The following is an 18,637-nucleotide window of genomic DNA, read 5'->3' on the forward strand; positions in this document are numbered from 1 at the left end:
GTGAGGCACGAGTATGGGACAAGTGGCACTGAGCGCGGCCACCATTTGTCCCAAACCAACGGGAACAAGGACACAGAACTAATATTCCCTTTGTGTTTCCATCATGGCATCGAAAACGTCCTGAGTTGGTCTGACTGTGGACACTACAAGAATTATTTTTTTTTCTGTTCTAGGGCTGGGAATCTGGAGCCTTGTGCATTCTCTGCCGGTGGGTTATATGCCCAGCTCTTTCAGCGGGAGCTTTAATGGCTGTAGAGTATTATATATCCCATTGATCTAAACCCCAGGTCAAAGTAGGTCAAATAACCATAAACATGGTTTATCAACAACATTGAAATTTCAATACATTCTTCTTCCAGGGACCTCTGGAGAAATCCTTACAAAGTTCGTCGGTTTCAGAAAGACAGAGAAATGTGGAACACAAAGTGGCTGCCATTAAAAACAGTGTGCAGGTGAGTGGCCTTTCGTAGATGTCTCAGGTGAGTAGCGGCCGCCTGTGTGCCACAGGCCAGTGCAGACAGATCTCAGAGGGTGGTGTGTTTCTCACAGGCCACATTTGTACAGCAAAGATTTCCTTGGGGAGGCTTTTAAAGTTGACTTGTTTCTGACAGAGCCGCCACAGTATCTGTCTTCTAGAGTAAGTTTGGTAACTTGTAGTTCTTAAAAAGTGTATGCATTCCGTCTAATTGAGCTCTGTACCCTTTTATTATCTTTTATGTCACTCACTTCCTTTAATATTAGAACATCTAGTTTCCCCTCCCCATTGGTCTTGTAGGTTTGTTACTTTCCTTGATTTAGAAAAAAAATCTTTTTAAGGGGACAGACTTTCCACTGTGTTGTATATGGAGATCATACCAATTTCCCTTTCCAGAATCTATGTAGCATTCATTTACTTGTGTTTTTTTTTTAATGGAAATAGTAACAATTCTCTAAAAGTGAATCAGCTACAGACAAGGCAAAGCTCTCCACACACTGTCCGAATTGTGGGCAGAGTTTCAGTGGACAGACTTCTAAGCCTTGCTTCCAGGGAGGTTTAATGATCTTTCACAAGTGAACAAGCAGACATGCCTTTGTTCCCACCATCGAAAAAAAAAAAAAAAAAAAAAAAAAAAAAGAACCAGACTCCCAAGGCAGACCTAAGGCCAATGCCTGAGCATACTATGATGGTAAACCGAGGACTGAACTGATGCCATGAGTACGTAAGGTAGACAGTGGCTAGTGTATCATTATAATAAGGATGCTTATGTGCATTAATCAAGTGCCCAGATGGCTCCAGTGGTTTGTTTGTTTGTTGTTGTTGTTTGTGGGTAGTAGTATATGCTAGGCCTGAATCCAGGACTTGGTACCTGCTAAGCCAGTCCTCTACCACTGAGCTCCATGGTCCTGGGATTCCTTATTAACTCCTGAGAAGTTTGGTGCAATCGAAGTTCACCGTTTATAGCTCTGCCCTGGTCCTTCCCTCGGGCCTGTAGACCATCCCAGGTCTGTGAATACTGGTTGCTAAGGTCTTCTTTGAGATTGCCTGTCCAGGGAACACTAGGCCGTCTTCACGCGGCGTGGGTGACACAGCCTGAGAGGAAACACCAGACGCTGCTCTCAAGTTGGTGTTAACTCCGCGGCGCAGGCCATGCTCCTGCGCTCCCTATGGGAGCAAAGCAAAGCTAAAGCCCGGGGCCGCCCACCTGCTTGCTCAGCTCCTTCCTGCCTCACCCCTATTCAGCGAGTCCTTCCTGAGAGCACACACCAGGTCTCTGTACCCGGTCCGGGGTGCAGGCGGATCCCAGGACGCCAGACCTGACCCCGAGCAGAGCAGTCATTTCCCACCCACGTACTCTGCCACTTGGGCCGTAGCCTCCATCTCTGCATAGAGTGTTCTGGAATGTAGCATTCACAAAAGGGTTTCTGACCATCGTTATTACAACAAACTTTTTACAAAATTTTTTTGCCAAAAAATCGCTATAACCAATGACAATTATCTGAAGCCTTTTAATTCGTTTATTGTTGATTGTTTAAAGTCATGGTTTAATATACTTTTTATTTTGTTAGTTTTGTTTTGTTTTGTTTTTTGGTTAGGAGACTCTGAAAGCATCTTTTAATTCTGAGGTCCAACGATATATCTCTGCTTTAAAACTGTATTTAGTTTTATCATATTTCTCCCAAGTATATGTGAGGTCCCTGTCTCTTAGCAGTCCGTCGCTTTCTGTAGATCTCTGCTCTTGAGAAACTGAACAGGCAAGTGAGTGAACTGCTGCAGGCGTGCTGGAGGGTCGTGGGAAGGAGCCAAGGCTTTGAAGCTGAGCTGGATCTAGGTGGCTTTGCGTTCTCACCTGGAACTCAATCGCCATGTGCCTATGAGCCTCAATTTTCTCAAATGAAAAGCGGAAATAGTTTTTATGGCAGCGTGCCAAGAGGACAATGCACATAAGGTTCAGGCCCGACGAAGTCGCTGAAATATTTAGTGTCGCTACTACGTGGACAGTATGCGGCCTAATCAAGAGCCAATGCCTTTTCTTTTCTAAGACTTAAAAATGTCAAGAGCGTGAGATAACAGAGGAAAAGCGTAGTCATAACTAATGCTGGCGAGGCATGTGCTTGATAACAGGCGATGTCTTAAGCACTACATACAACTCATGTGACGTGACAGGACCTCCCTGAAGTACATGCGGCTACGTCCTTTCCTTCCTCCCTCCCTCCCCCTCTCTCCCTTTCTTCCCCTTCCTCTCTCCTCCCCCTCCCTTTCTTCTTCTCTCCCTCCCGCCTCTCTATTCTATAAACAGAGGTATGCACATTATGTAACTGTGGCACACACTCAGGAGGCAGATGCAGGAGGATCTCTGTGAGTTTGAGGCCACTGTGGTCTACATGGCAAGTTCCAGGACACCCAGGGCTACATAGAGCCCGTCTTAAGAAGAAACAAAACAAAAACACATATCTATGCTTCACATATCTATGTGTTCAAGTCCACAAACGTAATAAGCTGCAGAGGTGAGGCATAAATTCATACTGACCCCAAATTTGATATTTTTCCTAATCAGTAATTTAAATGGAGAAATTGAGAGATTGTGGAGACAGGGAAGGATGTGTGCCTCTTTAGAGAAGACCTCTTGGGACGAGGGAAGCAGTCTAAATGCAGGATTCGGCAGTCTGGTTTGGGTTTGGGGACCAAGGCTGTTCTGCTGGATCTCCTCAGACACGCAGCAGCTCACTTCACATTGTTAAGCTTGTGGGGTGGTTTTTTTTTTTTTTTTTTTTTTTTTTTTTTTTTTTTTTTTTTTTTTTTTTGAGACAGGGTTTCTCTGTGTAGTCCTGGCTGTCCTAGAGCTCACTCTGTAGAGAAGGCTGGCTGGCTTCAAGTTCACAGAGATCCTCCTGCCTCTACCAATGCCAGGATTAAAGGCGTGTCCCACCATGGCCAGGCTCAAGCCTCGTTTCTTTGTCTGCAAAAGCAAGAACGGATGTGGTGGGCTCTTGATGGGTGTGAGAGGAGATAATCCATGAAAGCCAATATTCAAGACCTCAACTATTATGACTGAACAGGAGACACTGATGGATTTGGAGGAAAAAAAGACAAAAACTCAAAGACAAATAAAAAATCGAGGCATATTTTAAGAAGTAGAAAGAAAAACTATTTAGGCAGAATTGTCGTAAACTGCGCTTCTCTGATTATTGTACTCTAATACAGAGCTAAGTAGAGCCGGAGAGAACAAAAGGATCAGTTTTCTCCAGCAAATGAAGTTATGTGATCAGCAGCTCTTGTAACTAAGGGAGAAATGAAGGGGGAAAAAGATGCTGAAAGATTTCCTAAGCAGGAAGAAAGAGAGTTGGGAGAGATAGAGAGAGCGCTCAGGATTTAAGAGAACCTGCTACTCTTGCAGAGGACCTGTGTTTGGTTCCTAGATGGCATCTCACAACTCTGTCACTCCAGTTCCGGGGATCGGATATCCTCTTCTGACCTCCTCAGACACTGCGTGCATGTGCTCATAAGCATAAAATATAAACATTTCTTAAGGTGGAAGAGAACGTTTAACGCGGTCTTCCATCAGAAAGCAGCTTTCCTGTGGAGCAGCTCTTTGGAGGTGTTGGCTCCCACAGACGATGTTGGCGGCTGGGATGCCCAGTGTATTATCGTTTATAAGTCCATATGATGTTTCTATGGCGTGCTTAAACATTGAAGCATAGTTTGGCATTTTCTTTTGAGCATGTTTTCTTTTGTTTAAAGATGACAGAACAAGACACCAAATACTTGGAAGATCTGCAAGATGAATTTGACTACAGGTATAAAACAATTCAGACAATGGGTAAGTTGCTCTTTTGTCTGTAACTCTACACAGGCACACAAAAGGGCATAATTATTAGGGTTCTTCACTAGTCAGAGTCAAGCTGCAAGCCAATTTGATCTTCCTTACACGAGCCCCCCACCAATTTCATTTTTGAGGAATGTAGACAGACTGTTTCCAGTTCTGCTTTTTCCTTTTCTCCATTTAGGTTATACACATATATTTATTTACTAACCAATTCAAAGCAAATTAGAGGTTATGTGAGAAATGGCACCCACTGCAATGTGTATCTCCCCCTGGAAAAACATTCTAAGGGGTCGGGATCTCAGGACTGGGTGTGGTGCACATGCCTAGAATCCCAGTGAGTGGGAGGCTGAGCAGGAGGGTGGAGAGCTGGAAACCAGTATGGGATACATAGCAAGAGTCTGAGATGCACAGCAAGAAACTTCCTCAAAAGAAAAATAAAACCCAACTAATGAAAATAAAAATAATCATCTAATATTTTTAGGAAGTTACTGATAGTTGATGAGTTCTTACAATTTTCAAAAGTTATAAAGTAGAACTATGCTTCATAGAAAAAAATTTGCAAAGTAGGCAAAAGTATTCAAAATAAAAATCACATGAAGTCTCACAATCTGCAGATAAACATGGTTAAAATATCTTACATTTTTCTCTACATAGTCACAAACATATATATCCAGCAATTTATCTTACAAAGAGTTAGTCATTGTATACATATTCTTGTGTATAAAATTTTAAAGTTTTATCTTTAGGAATTTCTAAAACAATTTTAATGATTGAATAAATTTCAAAGTACAAAGATACTGATTCTATTTGACTCTGTGTACTTAAACATTAAGTTTGTTTCTAGTTAGATGATTTTTAATAAATGGATGGAGAAAATGAAAACACTTGTAAGGCCTGAGATGCATGAGCAGAAGTGGATTGATGTTCCGTGCTGCTGATAACTTGCTGCAATCATTGGGCTAATCGCTGAGGTTCTAGTCGGTTCTGTGTGGATTAGCTGCAGGACTGCGCCAGTATAGATTTATTGGTTTCCATCATCATGCTCTGCTCGTGTTGGAGACTAGAAGACATTAGACACACGTCTTAGTTACTTTTCTATTGCTGAAAAGAGCAACTTTTAGAAGAAAGCATTTAATTGGGGCTTGCTTATAGCTTCAGAGGTTTAGTTCATTGTCATGGTGGGGAGCGTGGTGGCGTGCAGGTAGGCCCTGGGGCAGTAGCTGAGAGCTACATCTTGATTCATGGGGGAAAGAGAGAAGCAGACCCTGGGCCTGGCATGAGCTTTTGAAACCTCAAAGCCCACCCCTAGTGACACACCTCCTCCCACAAGGCCACACCTGCTCCCACAAGGCCACACCTCCTCCCACAAGGCCACGCCTGCTCCAATCCTTCCCAAACAGCTTTACTAACTGGGGGTCAAGCATTCAGACACAGGAGCTATGGTGCTATTCTCATTCAAACCATCACAAGGAAAGATGGGAACCCTGTGATATTTTTACAGTTTTACTTACTTCAAAAAATTTTTTTTCAGAGCTGAGGACCAAACCCAGGGCCTTGCGCTTGCTAGGCAAGCACTCTACCACTGAGCTAAATCCCCAACCCCTTCAAAATGTTTTTAAAGGAAAGCAAAGCTAAATATCTATGTCACAGAACTTCCTTTAACTATTGAGATGTTAACACAGACTCTGAAGGCAGATGGCTGACTGTTATTGAACGCTTCCTTTTTCTGAAGAAGGCGTTTTGCATTCTCCTGTCATCATCAGGGCGCCATGACTGCCGTGAACTGTACAAAATGTCCATGATCTTTTACATGTTCAGACTTTCTCTTTAGAAGAAACAGCGCAGCTTAGGTTTAATCACTTACCAAAGGGATCCACGATCCTAGAAAAGTCTGGAAACACTGTGTATTTCATCAAGTGTCATTGAAGACAGACTTATTCTAATTTCCACATAACCAATGAAGCTTAAGAATTACAATATGACAAGATACATTACACAATAAAACTGTTTTGAATGTAGCATTTATTATCTATGTCACCTCAATATTTTTCAGCTTTCATGTGCATTATAAAGAATTAAAAAAATTAATCCAGGTGCGTGGTTTACACCTTTAACCCAGCACTTAGGAGGTGGCATCAAGGAGAGTTTAAGATCATCCTCAGCTACACAGGGGATAAAGCCAATGTGGGTTGTGTGACAGCCTGCCATAAACAGGCACCAAGAAAAAAGTTTGAAAATGATCATTCTTAATTACTTAAATCAACAAATGTTTTCCCCACCAAGATACAGGTGAAATGGGGGATAACCAGAGAAACAAATTATAGAGTAAACTGGAAACTATTGGCTAGTGAAGTTTCATTTGATAAAGCAATAGACACACATTTTACTGTGTGTAGCATCCAAGAACTGGAGAATTTGTAAACTGTTACAACCAGAAATAACACCCTGAAAATGAGTGATAATTTGTAGAGAAATTTGTCACAGTGGTTTTGTTTGGCTTTTTTTTTTTTTTTTTTTTTTTTTTGCAATTATACAAGTTAGATAAGCATCCCCAACCCTCAGCATTTGCATGTACCAATAGGTTTAATGTTCAAACTAAGCAATAGGGTATTGGCTTCTGCCTAGCTTCTCACCCAAGGGACTAAATAGTTTTTCATTTTGCTTTATTTTCTATTCTGTTCCCTGACCAGTTTTGTTGTGAGGCTAGTCCATTTTGTAAGGAAAACGAGAAAGTAAAAATTTTAGTTTTATTAGTTCCTGTAAGTTGATTAAGACTAACTCTATCAGGCAGAGATGAATGGGTTGGGAAAATAGTAAAGGCTGCAGAATGAGTCACGTGGTTTAATTACGGGCACAAGGAATTCCCCTTTCCTTGTATCTAACAAGTGTTTTTTTTTTTTTTCCCTCAGTTCAGGCAGAGCCAGTAAAACAAGCCCATTACAAAAACCTTTGTCCATCACCAAATATTGAGTACTAGGTGAAAAGCGCTCTCCTTTCTGCTTGCAGCTAGATGAAAGGTCCCCGTGCATGCTTGGCTGGAATTCTTCCTGGCAGGTCAAGAACATTCCCAGACTGGACTTCCTTGCTCAACACCAGGAGCTCACTTTGTCTCTAACATCCTCGACCCTGGTCCAGTCCAGGGCTGGTTTGGCATTGGATTGAGATGGACTTGACCTTGGGGATAAAAGACTTGTCCCAGAGATGATGGCTCTGAATCTGCTCTCCTTCCCTTTGCAGACCAGGGTGACAAGAATAGCATCCTAATGAACCAGGAGGTTTTGACACTCCAAGAAATGCTTAATAGCCTGGACTTCAAGAGAAAGGTTGGTGAAGAATTTGCCTGGCATTCTTTCCCTAGACCTCATCCTACTGAAAGTAACCAAGACCTCAGAGTTTATCAGTTCCATTTACGCTGTATGAAAAAAAAAAAAAATGGTACTGTTTCCAGGAACTGTCCTCCATGACTCAGTAAACTTGCATGGCCAACCTGCCCCACACCCTCCTGGCCTGTGAAATGCTGCTGGAGATATCGTTAACTTAAGGTGGAAACTATACCAAGCTTTATTTTTCACTGTTTAATGTGCTAAAGTAAGTTACACTACACATTTATAATTAAAAACTACTTCATGACTTAAAACATTATTGGAAATATTAGTATTCTATAGTCATTTCTAAGAGTTACATGATTAAATATTGTTCTGCTCATGAAATTTTCCAAACTTAAGAAAAGTTTGTTGGCAACCAAACTTAAAATAGTTTTTGGCTCAATGAAATATTTCCAAGAGATTAAATATCCCTATTTCAATTTTCTAGTTGCCTTTAAAAGTAAATGCAATTGGTATTTAACCAATAACTGTTAAATTAGTTGTTCATTTCTAAAAGATCACTTTCTGGTGAATTAATATGAATCCACATAAGTTTATTTTTACCTTAAATTGATTATAAATATAACTAAGAATATATAATATTGCAAGCATGTGAGGAGTTAGTCCAAGCTAAAATGTAAGGCTTTTATGGTTAATCTGTTTAGATTTTACATGTACCATCTTATTTTGCTTGAAAAATAAAATTCAAGAGAGAAGGAACTCTGAAAATAATTTAACCCATCTACCCAATGATGTATATGAGAAAGTTAAGTTATAGCAAGGATAAGTGCTTGTCCAAACTTTCAGTGCTAATGAAAACCTGAAGAGAAGCTCCATCTCCTACTCCCCATGACTATGAAAGTTCCTTCACGATGCCTCCCTAAGCACAAATAAAGTCTGAAGAAAAGGAAAAACACAGGAAGACCCAAGTTTTAATCAGTGTATTTGCAAATAGATTGATAATCACATTCATAAAAAAACAAAAGTAGAACCGGGCTGAAGCAATGACTTCGGGGTTAAGAGCACTGGCTGGTCTCCAGAGGATGTGGGTTCCATTCCCAGAACCCACATGGTGAGCGCTCACCACGAACTGAAACTCCACTCCTGGAGGATCCAACACCTCTTCTGGCTTCTGTAGGCTCTGCACACACATCCTCTGCACATATATGCAGGCACAACACCCATACACATATAAAGCGGTAAAACAAACAACTGTTCAAATGCATGTTTAGGACAGCAAGATTCAATACTGGCACAGACGTTCCCATTGGACACATTTGAACGGACACGTGAGAATGTCAACGGTGGCCACAGTTCTTATGACATTATCCAATTGTAATGACTTTACTGTTTGAAAAGGCAATGCTATACAAGTAGAAACTAGTCTTGATCAAATATTTGGTTAATTTTAATCAAACCTTCATCTCTCGGATTGTAACGGGGTGTTCTGTGGCTCTCGTCACCTGCCGTCTGTTTTTAGGAAGCACTCACTAAGATGACACAGATAGTGAACGAGTCGGACCTGCTGATGAGCAGCATGCTCATAGAAGAGCTGCAGGACTGGAAGAGGAGGCAGCAGATCGCCTGCATCGGTGGCCCACTCCACAACGGGCTGGACCAGCTTCAGAACTGGTAAAGGGACTGACTTTAGTTTCTAGTGAAAACCACAGGAAGTGCAGACTGCAGTGTGCAGAGCACAGGTTACACCACGCCGGGAAACGTTGAACTGGTGAGCGCAAAGGCTCCTCTGCTCAGTGAGGTCTTGGCTCCCTCTCGGCTCTGGGAAGGAAAAGGAAGCATTTCCCACACATAAGAATTCCTCAGTTTGCAGACCTGATATCCTAAAAGACTCGAATGATTCTTTTGAAGCAAATAGTGCATTGTCTTTAAGGATATAATAAACACTAGCTTCAAAAATCTTAAAAACAACTTTTAAAATGTGTGTCTTATGATACGAGTTAAACATTTCGTTTTATGCTTTCAAACACATTCACTTTGTTAAGGTTGTTGGTCAAGGATGCAAAATTTCAGCTGGAAAAAATAAGTTTAGAAAATCTATTACACATCATGATGAATGCAGTTGGAAATAGTTTATATACTTGAAAGTTACTAAGTAGATTTTCTGTTCTTACAAAAAGGTTGTGTGAGAAAATGCATGTGTCTGAGTTTTGATTTGGCCATCCTTCAATATACAAATAAAGCACAAAACATGTATAAAACTACAAAAATTCACGATGTTTGCTGGCTAATTAAAGAGAGGTAAGCTAGGCATGGTAACACAAGCTGCCATCTCAGGGGAAGGACACGTGATCCAAGCCATCCTCATCTACACATCAAGACCCTGTACAAAATTTAACACAATAACAAGTGACATGATCTCCAGCAGTCGACACAACAGGGCATCTCTACTTAAAATACAGACACGCCATTATCTTTTCTACATTTCAAGATAAAGATGTTGACAAAGTTTCCTGACTCATACATACAAAATAAGACTGTCTGAGAGAGCCATTGAAAAACATGCAGAGAAACAAAATCGCTGAGTTAAAATTCAAAATTGCTTTCTAAGGGATAATTCCAGAAGTTTGCCATGCCCCTGCTTGTTCAGAGAAGTAAAGGCATGTCCTCATTTTAAAACACACTGATTCTCCTCCACTCTCTAAACCCAGAGAACTCTGCTGTGACCACAAGCCTAGCAATGACGGAGGCCCTAATGGTGCATAGGGTGAAGCCCACCAGGGCCGCAGCTCATCCACTGGTCCCTCCTGTCTAATGCTGTGGGAGAGGACGGCTGAAGTGCCCCGCTCCTCTGGCTGGAGCCCCCTCCTCTTCCTAGTCTGTACTAGTCTTTCTTGTCCTTTTTAGCTGACCCAATCCTCACCTCCATCTCTAAGGAAGGATCAGACATAGTGAGCAGATTTCCACTCGGATTCCAGCAGCAAGCATTCCCAAACACCGTGTGACTTCTGCCAGAACAACTCAGTCCTCACTCTCCACTAACACTCCGGAACTGTAAATGTGCATAGTTGGAGAGGGAAGTGGATTTTACACGCGACATTCTCCATGTCCTGTACTCTACATTTTAAATTGTTCTGTCTATGACTCGGTGAAAGCCATGTTCTTAATATGCATACTTAAGAGGATCTAAAGACCAATTAAAGGGGATTTGGCTCCAGATGTGGACAATATTTTATAAAGGATGTCTGTAAATTAAAATCACAAATTAGAAAATATTTAGCATGATACATGATCAAGAGGAAAAGGTTTAGGAAAAAACAATAAAGATCATCATAAATCATAATTGGGATTAAATGATTTGTTTAATTAATTTAATCACTTAACCATTTATTAATTATGAAATATGATCAGCTGTTAAACTAGCTCAGTCACTAAATGAGAAAAAAAAACCTGTCATTTGCTGTTCAATAGCTTTACCCTGTTGGCAGAAAGTCTTTTCCAACTCAGACGACAGCTGGAGAAATTAGAGGAGCAGTCTTCCAAGATGACTTACGAAGGAGACCCCATCCCCACGCAGAGAGCACACCTGCTGGAGAGAGCCACCTTCCTGATCTACAACCTGTTCAAGAAGTGAGTGCGTCACAGCTGTGATGGTAGCACTGGCTCCCTCTGCACGGAGCAGAGCGGTGGGGACCCCAGGAAGCAGTGGTAGAACCCAGAGAAGTCCAGAACCACATGTCCACTCTTTACTCCTCAATCGTGTCTTTTCTGTGTGGTAATGAACCACATCACCCACCTCCCACTCCGTTTTCACATCACAGAGAAGAGGAAGGATTTCTTCCTGAGAGCACATCCAAGAAATGAGGGTGGCAAGCACTTTGTAAGATCACTGGAGAAAAAAAAAAAACTCGAATTTTTGGCACCGGAAGTTCCGAGATGGCATAAAATTAAGTTTCTCTTTTGTTATATAGGATAAGCATGGATCTTTATTGGGTCCATAACAGGTAGTTAAGAATTACTATTGTTAATTAGGGATGACCTTCAGGCATTTTTTTCCCTGTTATTTTACACTAATGATTTGAGAATCTGCTTGGAAGACTGGAGTGGAATGGGGGTTTCAGCATCTTCCAGATGTAAAGAGTTTGAACTTTGTGGGAAATAGCCTCCAGTTATCTGTGGATAATATTTTTAACGTTTTCCAATGTTATTTCCTTCTCATGCAGCTCATTTGTGGTTGAGCGACAGCCCTGCATGCCAACACACCCTCAGAGGCCGCTGGTACTCAAAACCCTCATTCAGTTCACCGCGAAACTGAGGTACGCAGAGCGCACTCTGTTGTTTTATGTCTGCGGCACTGCAGCCACGCAGTCGCGGCTAATTACGGCTCCTTACATCCGGCTGTTCTCCATGGAGCTCCTGCTGAGAGCCCAGGCTGAACTTTGGCAAATCCCTGCAGAAAAGTTCTGATGAGAGCTTGCTTGTCAAGAACATGACAACGTGGGGTATTAATGAAGACGTGAGGGATATTAGCACGAGAGTGTGCAGTCATAATATCAGGCACTCTGGGATTAATTGCCGAAAAGGTTAATGTGAGAAAAGACAGGAAAGACAGAAGAGGAGACTTGAAGGAGAGTGAGCTTACAGAGATAATGGCCGGGTCTGTTCTGTAACCATGGAGCAGAAAGAGAACAGAAAGGACAGATGGGGACAGGCTACGGAAGACGGAATATCCAGGAAATGAGAAGCACATGCTTCCCCTGTGATAACTGGGAATGGCTTAGCGAGTTCCCCACAAAAACACTGCAGTTTTCAGTACATCCTTGCTGAGTTCCTGAGGTAGAGACATCTGGGCTGGGGTGATCGTCACTGAACTTTCATTGTGTATTTGACATGTTTTTATGAGCATGAACAATCAAAGCTTAGGTTTTCCCTAGTAAACTTAAGACAAAGTGTTTCAGTCTCACTTTCAAAGATTTTGATTGTGCCTTCGACTCCAGGCCCGGAGCTGCACATTCCTCATCCCTAGGAATGCGGATCAAATTAAGTCTTTATTGATCCCATGGTGTAGGGCAACAGGTTCTGTGGCAGGGCTCTTGACCACCTAGCAGCACTGGGACCCAGTTTTCAAAGGGAAGGCACTTTTCAATTTGCATTTCAAAACCCCTGATTAAATCTCCCAGTCGATTTCGATTTCTTGTGTGAACCAAGATTCAAGAACAGAAAACAGAGGGAATTAGCCAAGTTCCTTTTTCAGATTTCTCTCTTAAACGTTGTTCATTCCTCATCTCCAACCTCTATGGAAGCCAGGAGATGGTGACCAGGGAGTTAGGATGGAGACATGGTGGATGTTCTACTTTTACTTGAGACATCCGTGTAGATGACAAGGAAACTGGAAATGCTGTGTGAGAAATGAAAAGATAACAAGGACTGTCTAGCAAAACATTCTGAGTGCAAGAGGTCCCTGAGCAGGTAGCATTTAGCGCTTGTTTGAAATGATGCCTGAGCATAGGTCCCTGTCCTGGAGCGGGCACCCGGTCCTCCTCCTCAGCTTGACTGCTGGGTCCTCATCCTCCTCCCCTGAACTTTGTGTGCACTCTCTTGCTAGAGGATGCAAACTTTTCCTCTAAAGCGTCTCTCTGCCATAGCATTGTGCTCTCCTGTTTCAAAGAGAGGGTGGCACGGGAAACTCTCAGACAGGGGTTCTCGACCATTCTAACACTGCAGCCCTTTAATGTCGTCCCTCGTGCTGTGGTGGCACTCAACCATAAAATTATTTTTGTTGCTACTTCATAACTGTAGTTTTGCTCCTGTTATGAATTGTAGTGTGAGGGGTCGAGACCCACAGTTTGAGAACCACTGCTCTAGGATCAGTCATCGGTGCTTGACAGTGGATCAAACCCTTTCTGGAGGAGGAAGATGGAAAAGAAAACTGCCCATGAGACCACACACCCTCTTCTCCATCCACTACTGACTTTACACTCAGCATATTCCGCCCTGAAGCCAAACTGTGCTTCATGCAAGACGTCTAAGGACCCTTTGCTTCCCTGCATAGGCATCTTCGCGTGGGCTGTTGATGAGCTACAGTTTTATGTCTCCAATACTAATGCATTTCCTCCATATTCTATAAATCCCATCTGCTCGGCTGGATTCTTTTCTTTTACACATAGCCATGCCCACTTTTCTCCTTTATCCAATCTTTGCTGCATGAGTTTTCAGATATCTGCGTCTATACTCAATATACATGAGGAGTTGAGTATATATTGGATGAATGTATAAGGCTTAGGATGAATGAATGGATGGATGGATAGGTAAGTGAATGAGTGAATGTGTCTGCAGATGCAAGGAACCCACAGAAATAAGCATGTCATGGATACCTTGGGGATTTTGGGGGGCAGGGGAAACAAACGTCCAAAGAAGGAATTCAAGGAATTCTTATCTGAGCTTGGATTGTTCCTTTGTTTGAAATTGTCTTTTTTAGTTATAAGCATGTTTGCTGCTATGAAAATATATTACTCTTCTTGAAATTACAAATATAATTTAATAGAGATTTTTCTGTAGTCATTTTAGAAATTTGGTCTTTCTCAGTATTTTCACCATCAAAATTCTCAAACTTAGTTTTGCTAAGTTCACAAAACATTTGTTTCCGCAGTATGGGGAGAAGAGGGCGTCATGTTAATAGACTTGCAAAGAACCTTTCTTAAATACATATGTTTCAGCTTTCAACCCAAGCATACAGCTGTTTATCTGACTGGGCCAATGAATCTAGCACCTATCAACCGAAAAAATGTGCAAACAGCCAGTGTGTGTCAGCAGTGACACTGACCAGTGCCAGCAGCGTCACAGAGCAAACTCAAGAGGTTTTACATTTTAAAGCACATTAACATCTAAGTGGAGATAATGCTTTATTTATATGTATATGCTAGAAATATGTTTAATTATTTAAATGTATGAAAAGCTTTTACCACTTATAAATTTTTATCTTTCATTCTTTATTCCTGTTTCTTTCCAGACTACTAATAAAATTGCCGGAACTCAACTATCAGGTGAAAGTAAAGGCATCGATCGACAAGTAAGTTTTCTAATTTCATTTCAAATGCGTCAATGAAAGATCTTTCAAATTCTTATATGATAATTTTGAACTTTTGTATCTATTTCTCTAACTTTACACACCACTGTACTTCAAATTCTTGATTTCAAGTTCAAACATTTAACAGCGAAGACTTAGATGATGCTCCGTGTAGTGAGACAAAGTAGTCTAGAAATGCCTTCCTGGGTCTAATAACCAGCTTGTTTAAAGACTCTTCTTGGTTTTACAGGAATGTTTCAACGCTAAGGTAAGATATTTACTTTGTAGATTTTTTTTCTTGATATTATCTCAAGTTTATGTTGACCCAAAACCTTTTTTAAAAGTGAAGATTTTTCTCTCTAGCAATAGAAGATTTGTGCTTTGTGGAACTCAAGTCAAAGCCATGTCCATCGAGGAATCCTCCAACGGGAGCCTCTCAGTAGAATTTAGACATTTGGTAAGTAGCAAATAGGATGACATAAGCATCTCCCCTCCACCTCCCACCCCTGTCCCCCACACACACCCCTGCCACCCACCCACACACATACCGCCCAAAGCTTTGCTAACAGGCTGTATAATTCAGAGTATTTTGTTGTGTTCCTTACATGAGAGTTTCTTATATACCACCATTTCTTACTTGTTTCTTACTTATTTTATATAGTTTCTTACTTAATTTACTTACTGTAAAAGGTAAGAAGTTTCTTACATAATCTCTTACTCCTCCCTATGATAACATTAAGTACCATAGTGAGAAACAAAGCTGCCATTATTGACAAATTAAAACAGTAGAAAGGACATTGAGCAGGAATCCTGACAGTAAGTTCTGAGCAATTGCAGTGCAGAGCTACCAGACATCCCCAGTGACTGACCAGTGTTGATCCTAACCACTGCAGAGAACATCCCCAGTGACTGACCAGTGTTGATCCTAACCACTGCAGAGAACATCCCCAGACTGGCCAGTGTTGATCCTAACCACTGCAGAGAACATCCCCAGACTGGCCAGTGTTGATCCTAACCACTGCAGAGAACATCCCCAGTGACTAACCAGTGTTGATCCTAACCACTGCAGAGAACATCCCCAGAGACTGACCAGTGTTGATCCTAACCACTGCAGAGAACATCCCCAGTGACTGACCAGTGTTGATCCTAACCACTGCAGAGAACATCCCCAGTGACTGGCCAGTGTTGATCCTAACCACTGCAGAGAACATCCCCAGTGACTGGCCAGTGTTGATCCTAACCACTGCAGAGAACATCCCCAGTGACTGGCCAGTGTTGATCCCAACCATTGCAGAGAACATCCCCAGTGACTGGTCAGTGTTGATCCTAACCACTGCAGAGAACATCCCCAGTGACTGGCCAGTGTTGATCCTAACCACTGCAGAGAACATCCCCAGACTGGCCAGTGTTGATCCTAACCACTGCAGAGAACATCCCCAGACTGGCCAGTGTTGATCCTAACCACTGCAGAGAACATCCCCAGTGACTAACCAGTGTTGATCCTAACCACTGCAGAGAACATCCCCAGAGACTGACCAGTGTTGATCCTAACCACTGCAGAGAACATCCCCAGTGACTGACCAGTGTTGATCCTAACCACTGCAGAGAACATCCCCAGTGACTGGCCAGTGTTGATCCTAACCGCTGCAGAGAACATCCCCAGTGACTGGCCAGTGTTGATCCTAACCACTGCAGAGAACATCCCCAGTGACTGGCCAGTGTTGATCCCAACCATTGCAGAGAACATCCCCAGTGACTGGTCAGTGTTGATCCTAACCACTGCAGAGAACATCCCCAGTGACTGGCCAGTGTTGATCCTAACCACTGCAGAGAACATCCCCAGTGACTGACCAGTGTTGATCCTAACCATTGCAGAGAACATCCCCAGTGACTGGCCAGTGTTGATCCTAACCACTGCAGAGAACATCCCCAGTGACTGACCAGTGTTGATCCTAACCATTGCAGAGAACATCCCCAGTGACTGGCCAGTGTTGATCCTAACCACTGCAGAGGACATCCCCCAGAGACTGACCAGTGTTGATCCTAACCACTGCAGAGAACATCCCTAGTGACTGGCCAGTGTTGATCCTAACCACTGCAGAGAACATCCCCAGAGACTGGCCAGTGTTGATCCTAACCACTGCAGAGGTCTATATTAAATGCAGACCAGTTCTGGTTTGTTTTTTAAAGTCTCCCAGGAAATGACATCCTTGTATAGTCTGTCTTGGCATTGTCTAGAAAGCTCTGACCCCGCCCCATCCTGTGTGCTTCTCCCATTTACCACTTCCTCTTGACCTGGAGTTCTCTTCCTGTCTTCTCTCTTTCTGATAGTTCTTAGATTTCCAAGACCCTATTGCCCTTCTTGCCACGAGCATGCTACTTCTGTGGTTTATTAACGCGCGGCTAGCGTCCACCTGAATGCTGGATGCCTCCGTACCAGCCCGAAGGGTCTGCTTTCTGAAACACAAAACTGGTTCGCCGAAAGACATCTGCACAAACAAGTGTATGATGACTTGGGGTTTGGTTTATTTCTCAGTTTTAACTTCTGTTGGGTCTAGGCAGAGAAGTGAGGTTTCAGGGAGTGAAATGACAGGAGTCACTGTTGGAGAGGTCAGAACTGACTGTGGAAGCGGTGACAGCGGTGTGTGAGACCAACTTGACACGTTCCTGAGACTGATCCTCCATCGAAACTCTGTCATTTTCTTTCACACAGCAACCAAAGGAAATGAAATCCAGTGCCGGAAGTAAAGGAAATGAGGTAGGAAATACCAACCCCTGGGGAATTTTTCTAGGAAACAATCCTATAACAAACACCATTTTCCCCAAAGCTCTTAAACTGCTTAATTTTATATCAAATGGAATCTATGTTTCCCTGATTATAAACATCAAGCTTGGTCATTGCAGATCATATGGGAATGTTTGAATTAAAATAACACATACCACCCTGCAGAGAAAACATTAACCTACGGGGGATATCAGTCTAATCTTCTATGCCTCAAATATATGTCAGCCAGGCAGTGGTGGCGCACACCTTTAACCCCAGGACTTGGGAGGCAGAGGCAGGCAGATCTCTGAGTTTGAGGCCAGCCTGGTCTACAGAGTGAGTTCCAGGACAGCCAGGACTACAGAGAAACCTTGTATTCAAAACAAAACAAAACATGTCACATAACATTGTTTCATTACCTTTTGTTGACATGGCTACACATGGCTAACAGCTTGCCCTCATGCCCAGTCCATTTGGAGAACGATTTAAATTGTTTCATTGCATTTTATGTAGGTGTCATGGTTTCTTTAATTAGCCCTCCACCATGGTAAACTATCTTAAAAATCATTTATTTTCCCACAGATGTGAAGTAAGTTTCAAAAATTACGGCATATTACATGAAAATCATAGCTGAAAAAATTAATTCTTTTATTGTGTAGCATCAATTACTTTGGTCTCTAAAGTTCATATTTTACCAAGTGACTTGAACAAACATGTCAGTCTGAACACCCACATTCCAGTCAATAGATTGGTCAAATCCTGACCATGAACGCCATCTTCTGAGTCGTGCTGGAAAAGTCAGCATTCTATTTTTTTAATCTTCATGTTTGAATGTGGGAAATCTAAGTTTGAGTCCGAATTCCTAAGAGTGCAGAAAAGATCATGTTTGGAAAAATACGATAGAGAAATATTGTACTTGATGTTCTAAGAGATGGGATGACACCTGACACACCTGCCTAGAGATGCTGCCTAGGTGAACGTGAGTCCTTGAAGCAAAGCAGTTACCCAGCTTCAGTATTACAGTTCAGTTTGTACAGATCTGGCCACTAGGCTTTGAAATTACAGCTCTCAGGACAAAGATGTTTGAATCCTTTAGAAGAGCTATATAAACCTGGCATCGATTGGCAGTCTATCACACACCCAGGCCACATGACCCACCGCAAAAGTTTATGTCATGCAC

At 42.2% G+C, this 18,637-nt stretch overlaps 1 protein-coding gene across 2 annotated transcripts in view; it reads left to right on the forward strand.

Moving 5' to 3' along the window:
* Window positions 1-18,637, forward strand: part of Stat4 (signal transducer and activator of transcription 4) — a 95,307-nt gene that overhangs the window by 56,255 nt on the left and 20,415 nt on the right. For both annotated transcript variants that reach the window (XM_015993708.3, XM_042260400.2), the window contains exons 5-14: window positions 360-452; window positions 4,220-4,298; window positions 7,542-7,627; window positions 9,150-9,301; window positions 11,099-11,257; window positions 11,851-11,943; window positions 14,637-14,696; window positions 14,944-14,961; window positions 15,057-15,150; window positions 17,407-17,451. In XM_015993708.3, the coding sequence (XP_015849194.1) occupies window positions 360-452; window positions 4,220-4,298; window positions 7,542-7,627; window positions 9,150-9,301; window positions 11,099-11,257; window positions 11,851-11,943; window positions 14,637-14,696; window positions 14,944-14,961; window positions 15,057-15,150; window positions 17,407-17,451 (879 nt within the window). The remainder of the gene's footprint in view (window positions 1-359; window positions 453-4,219; window positions 4,299-7,541; window positions 7,628-9,149; window positions 9,302-11,098; window positions 11,258-11,850; window positions 11,944-14,636; window positions 14,697-14,943; window positions 14,962-15,056; window positions 15,151-17,406; window positions 17,452-18,637) is intronic.

Source organism: Peromyscus maniculatus, chromosome 13 (assembly GCF_049852395.1).
Source record: "Peromyscus maniculatus bairdii isolate BWxNUB_F1_BW_parent chromosome 13, HU_Pman_BW_mat_3.1, whole genome shotgun sequence".
Lineage (NCBI taxonomy): Eukaryota > Metazoa > Chordata > Mammalia > Rodentia > Cricetidae > Peromyscus > Peromyscus maniculatus.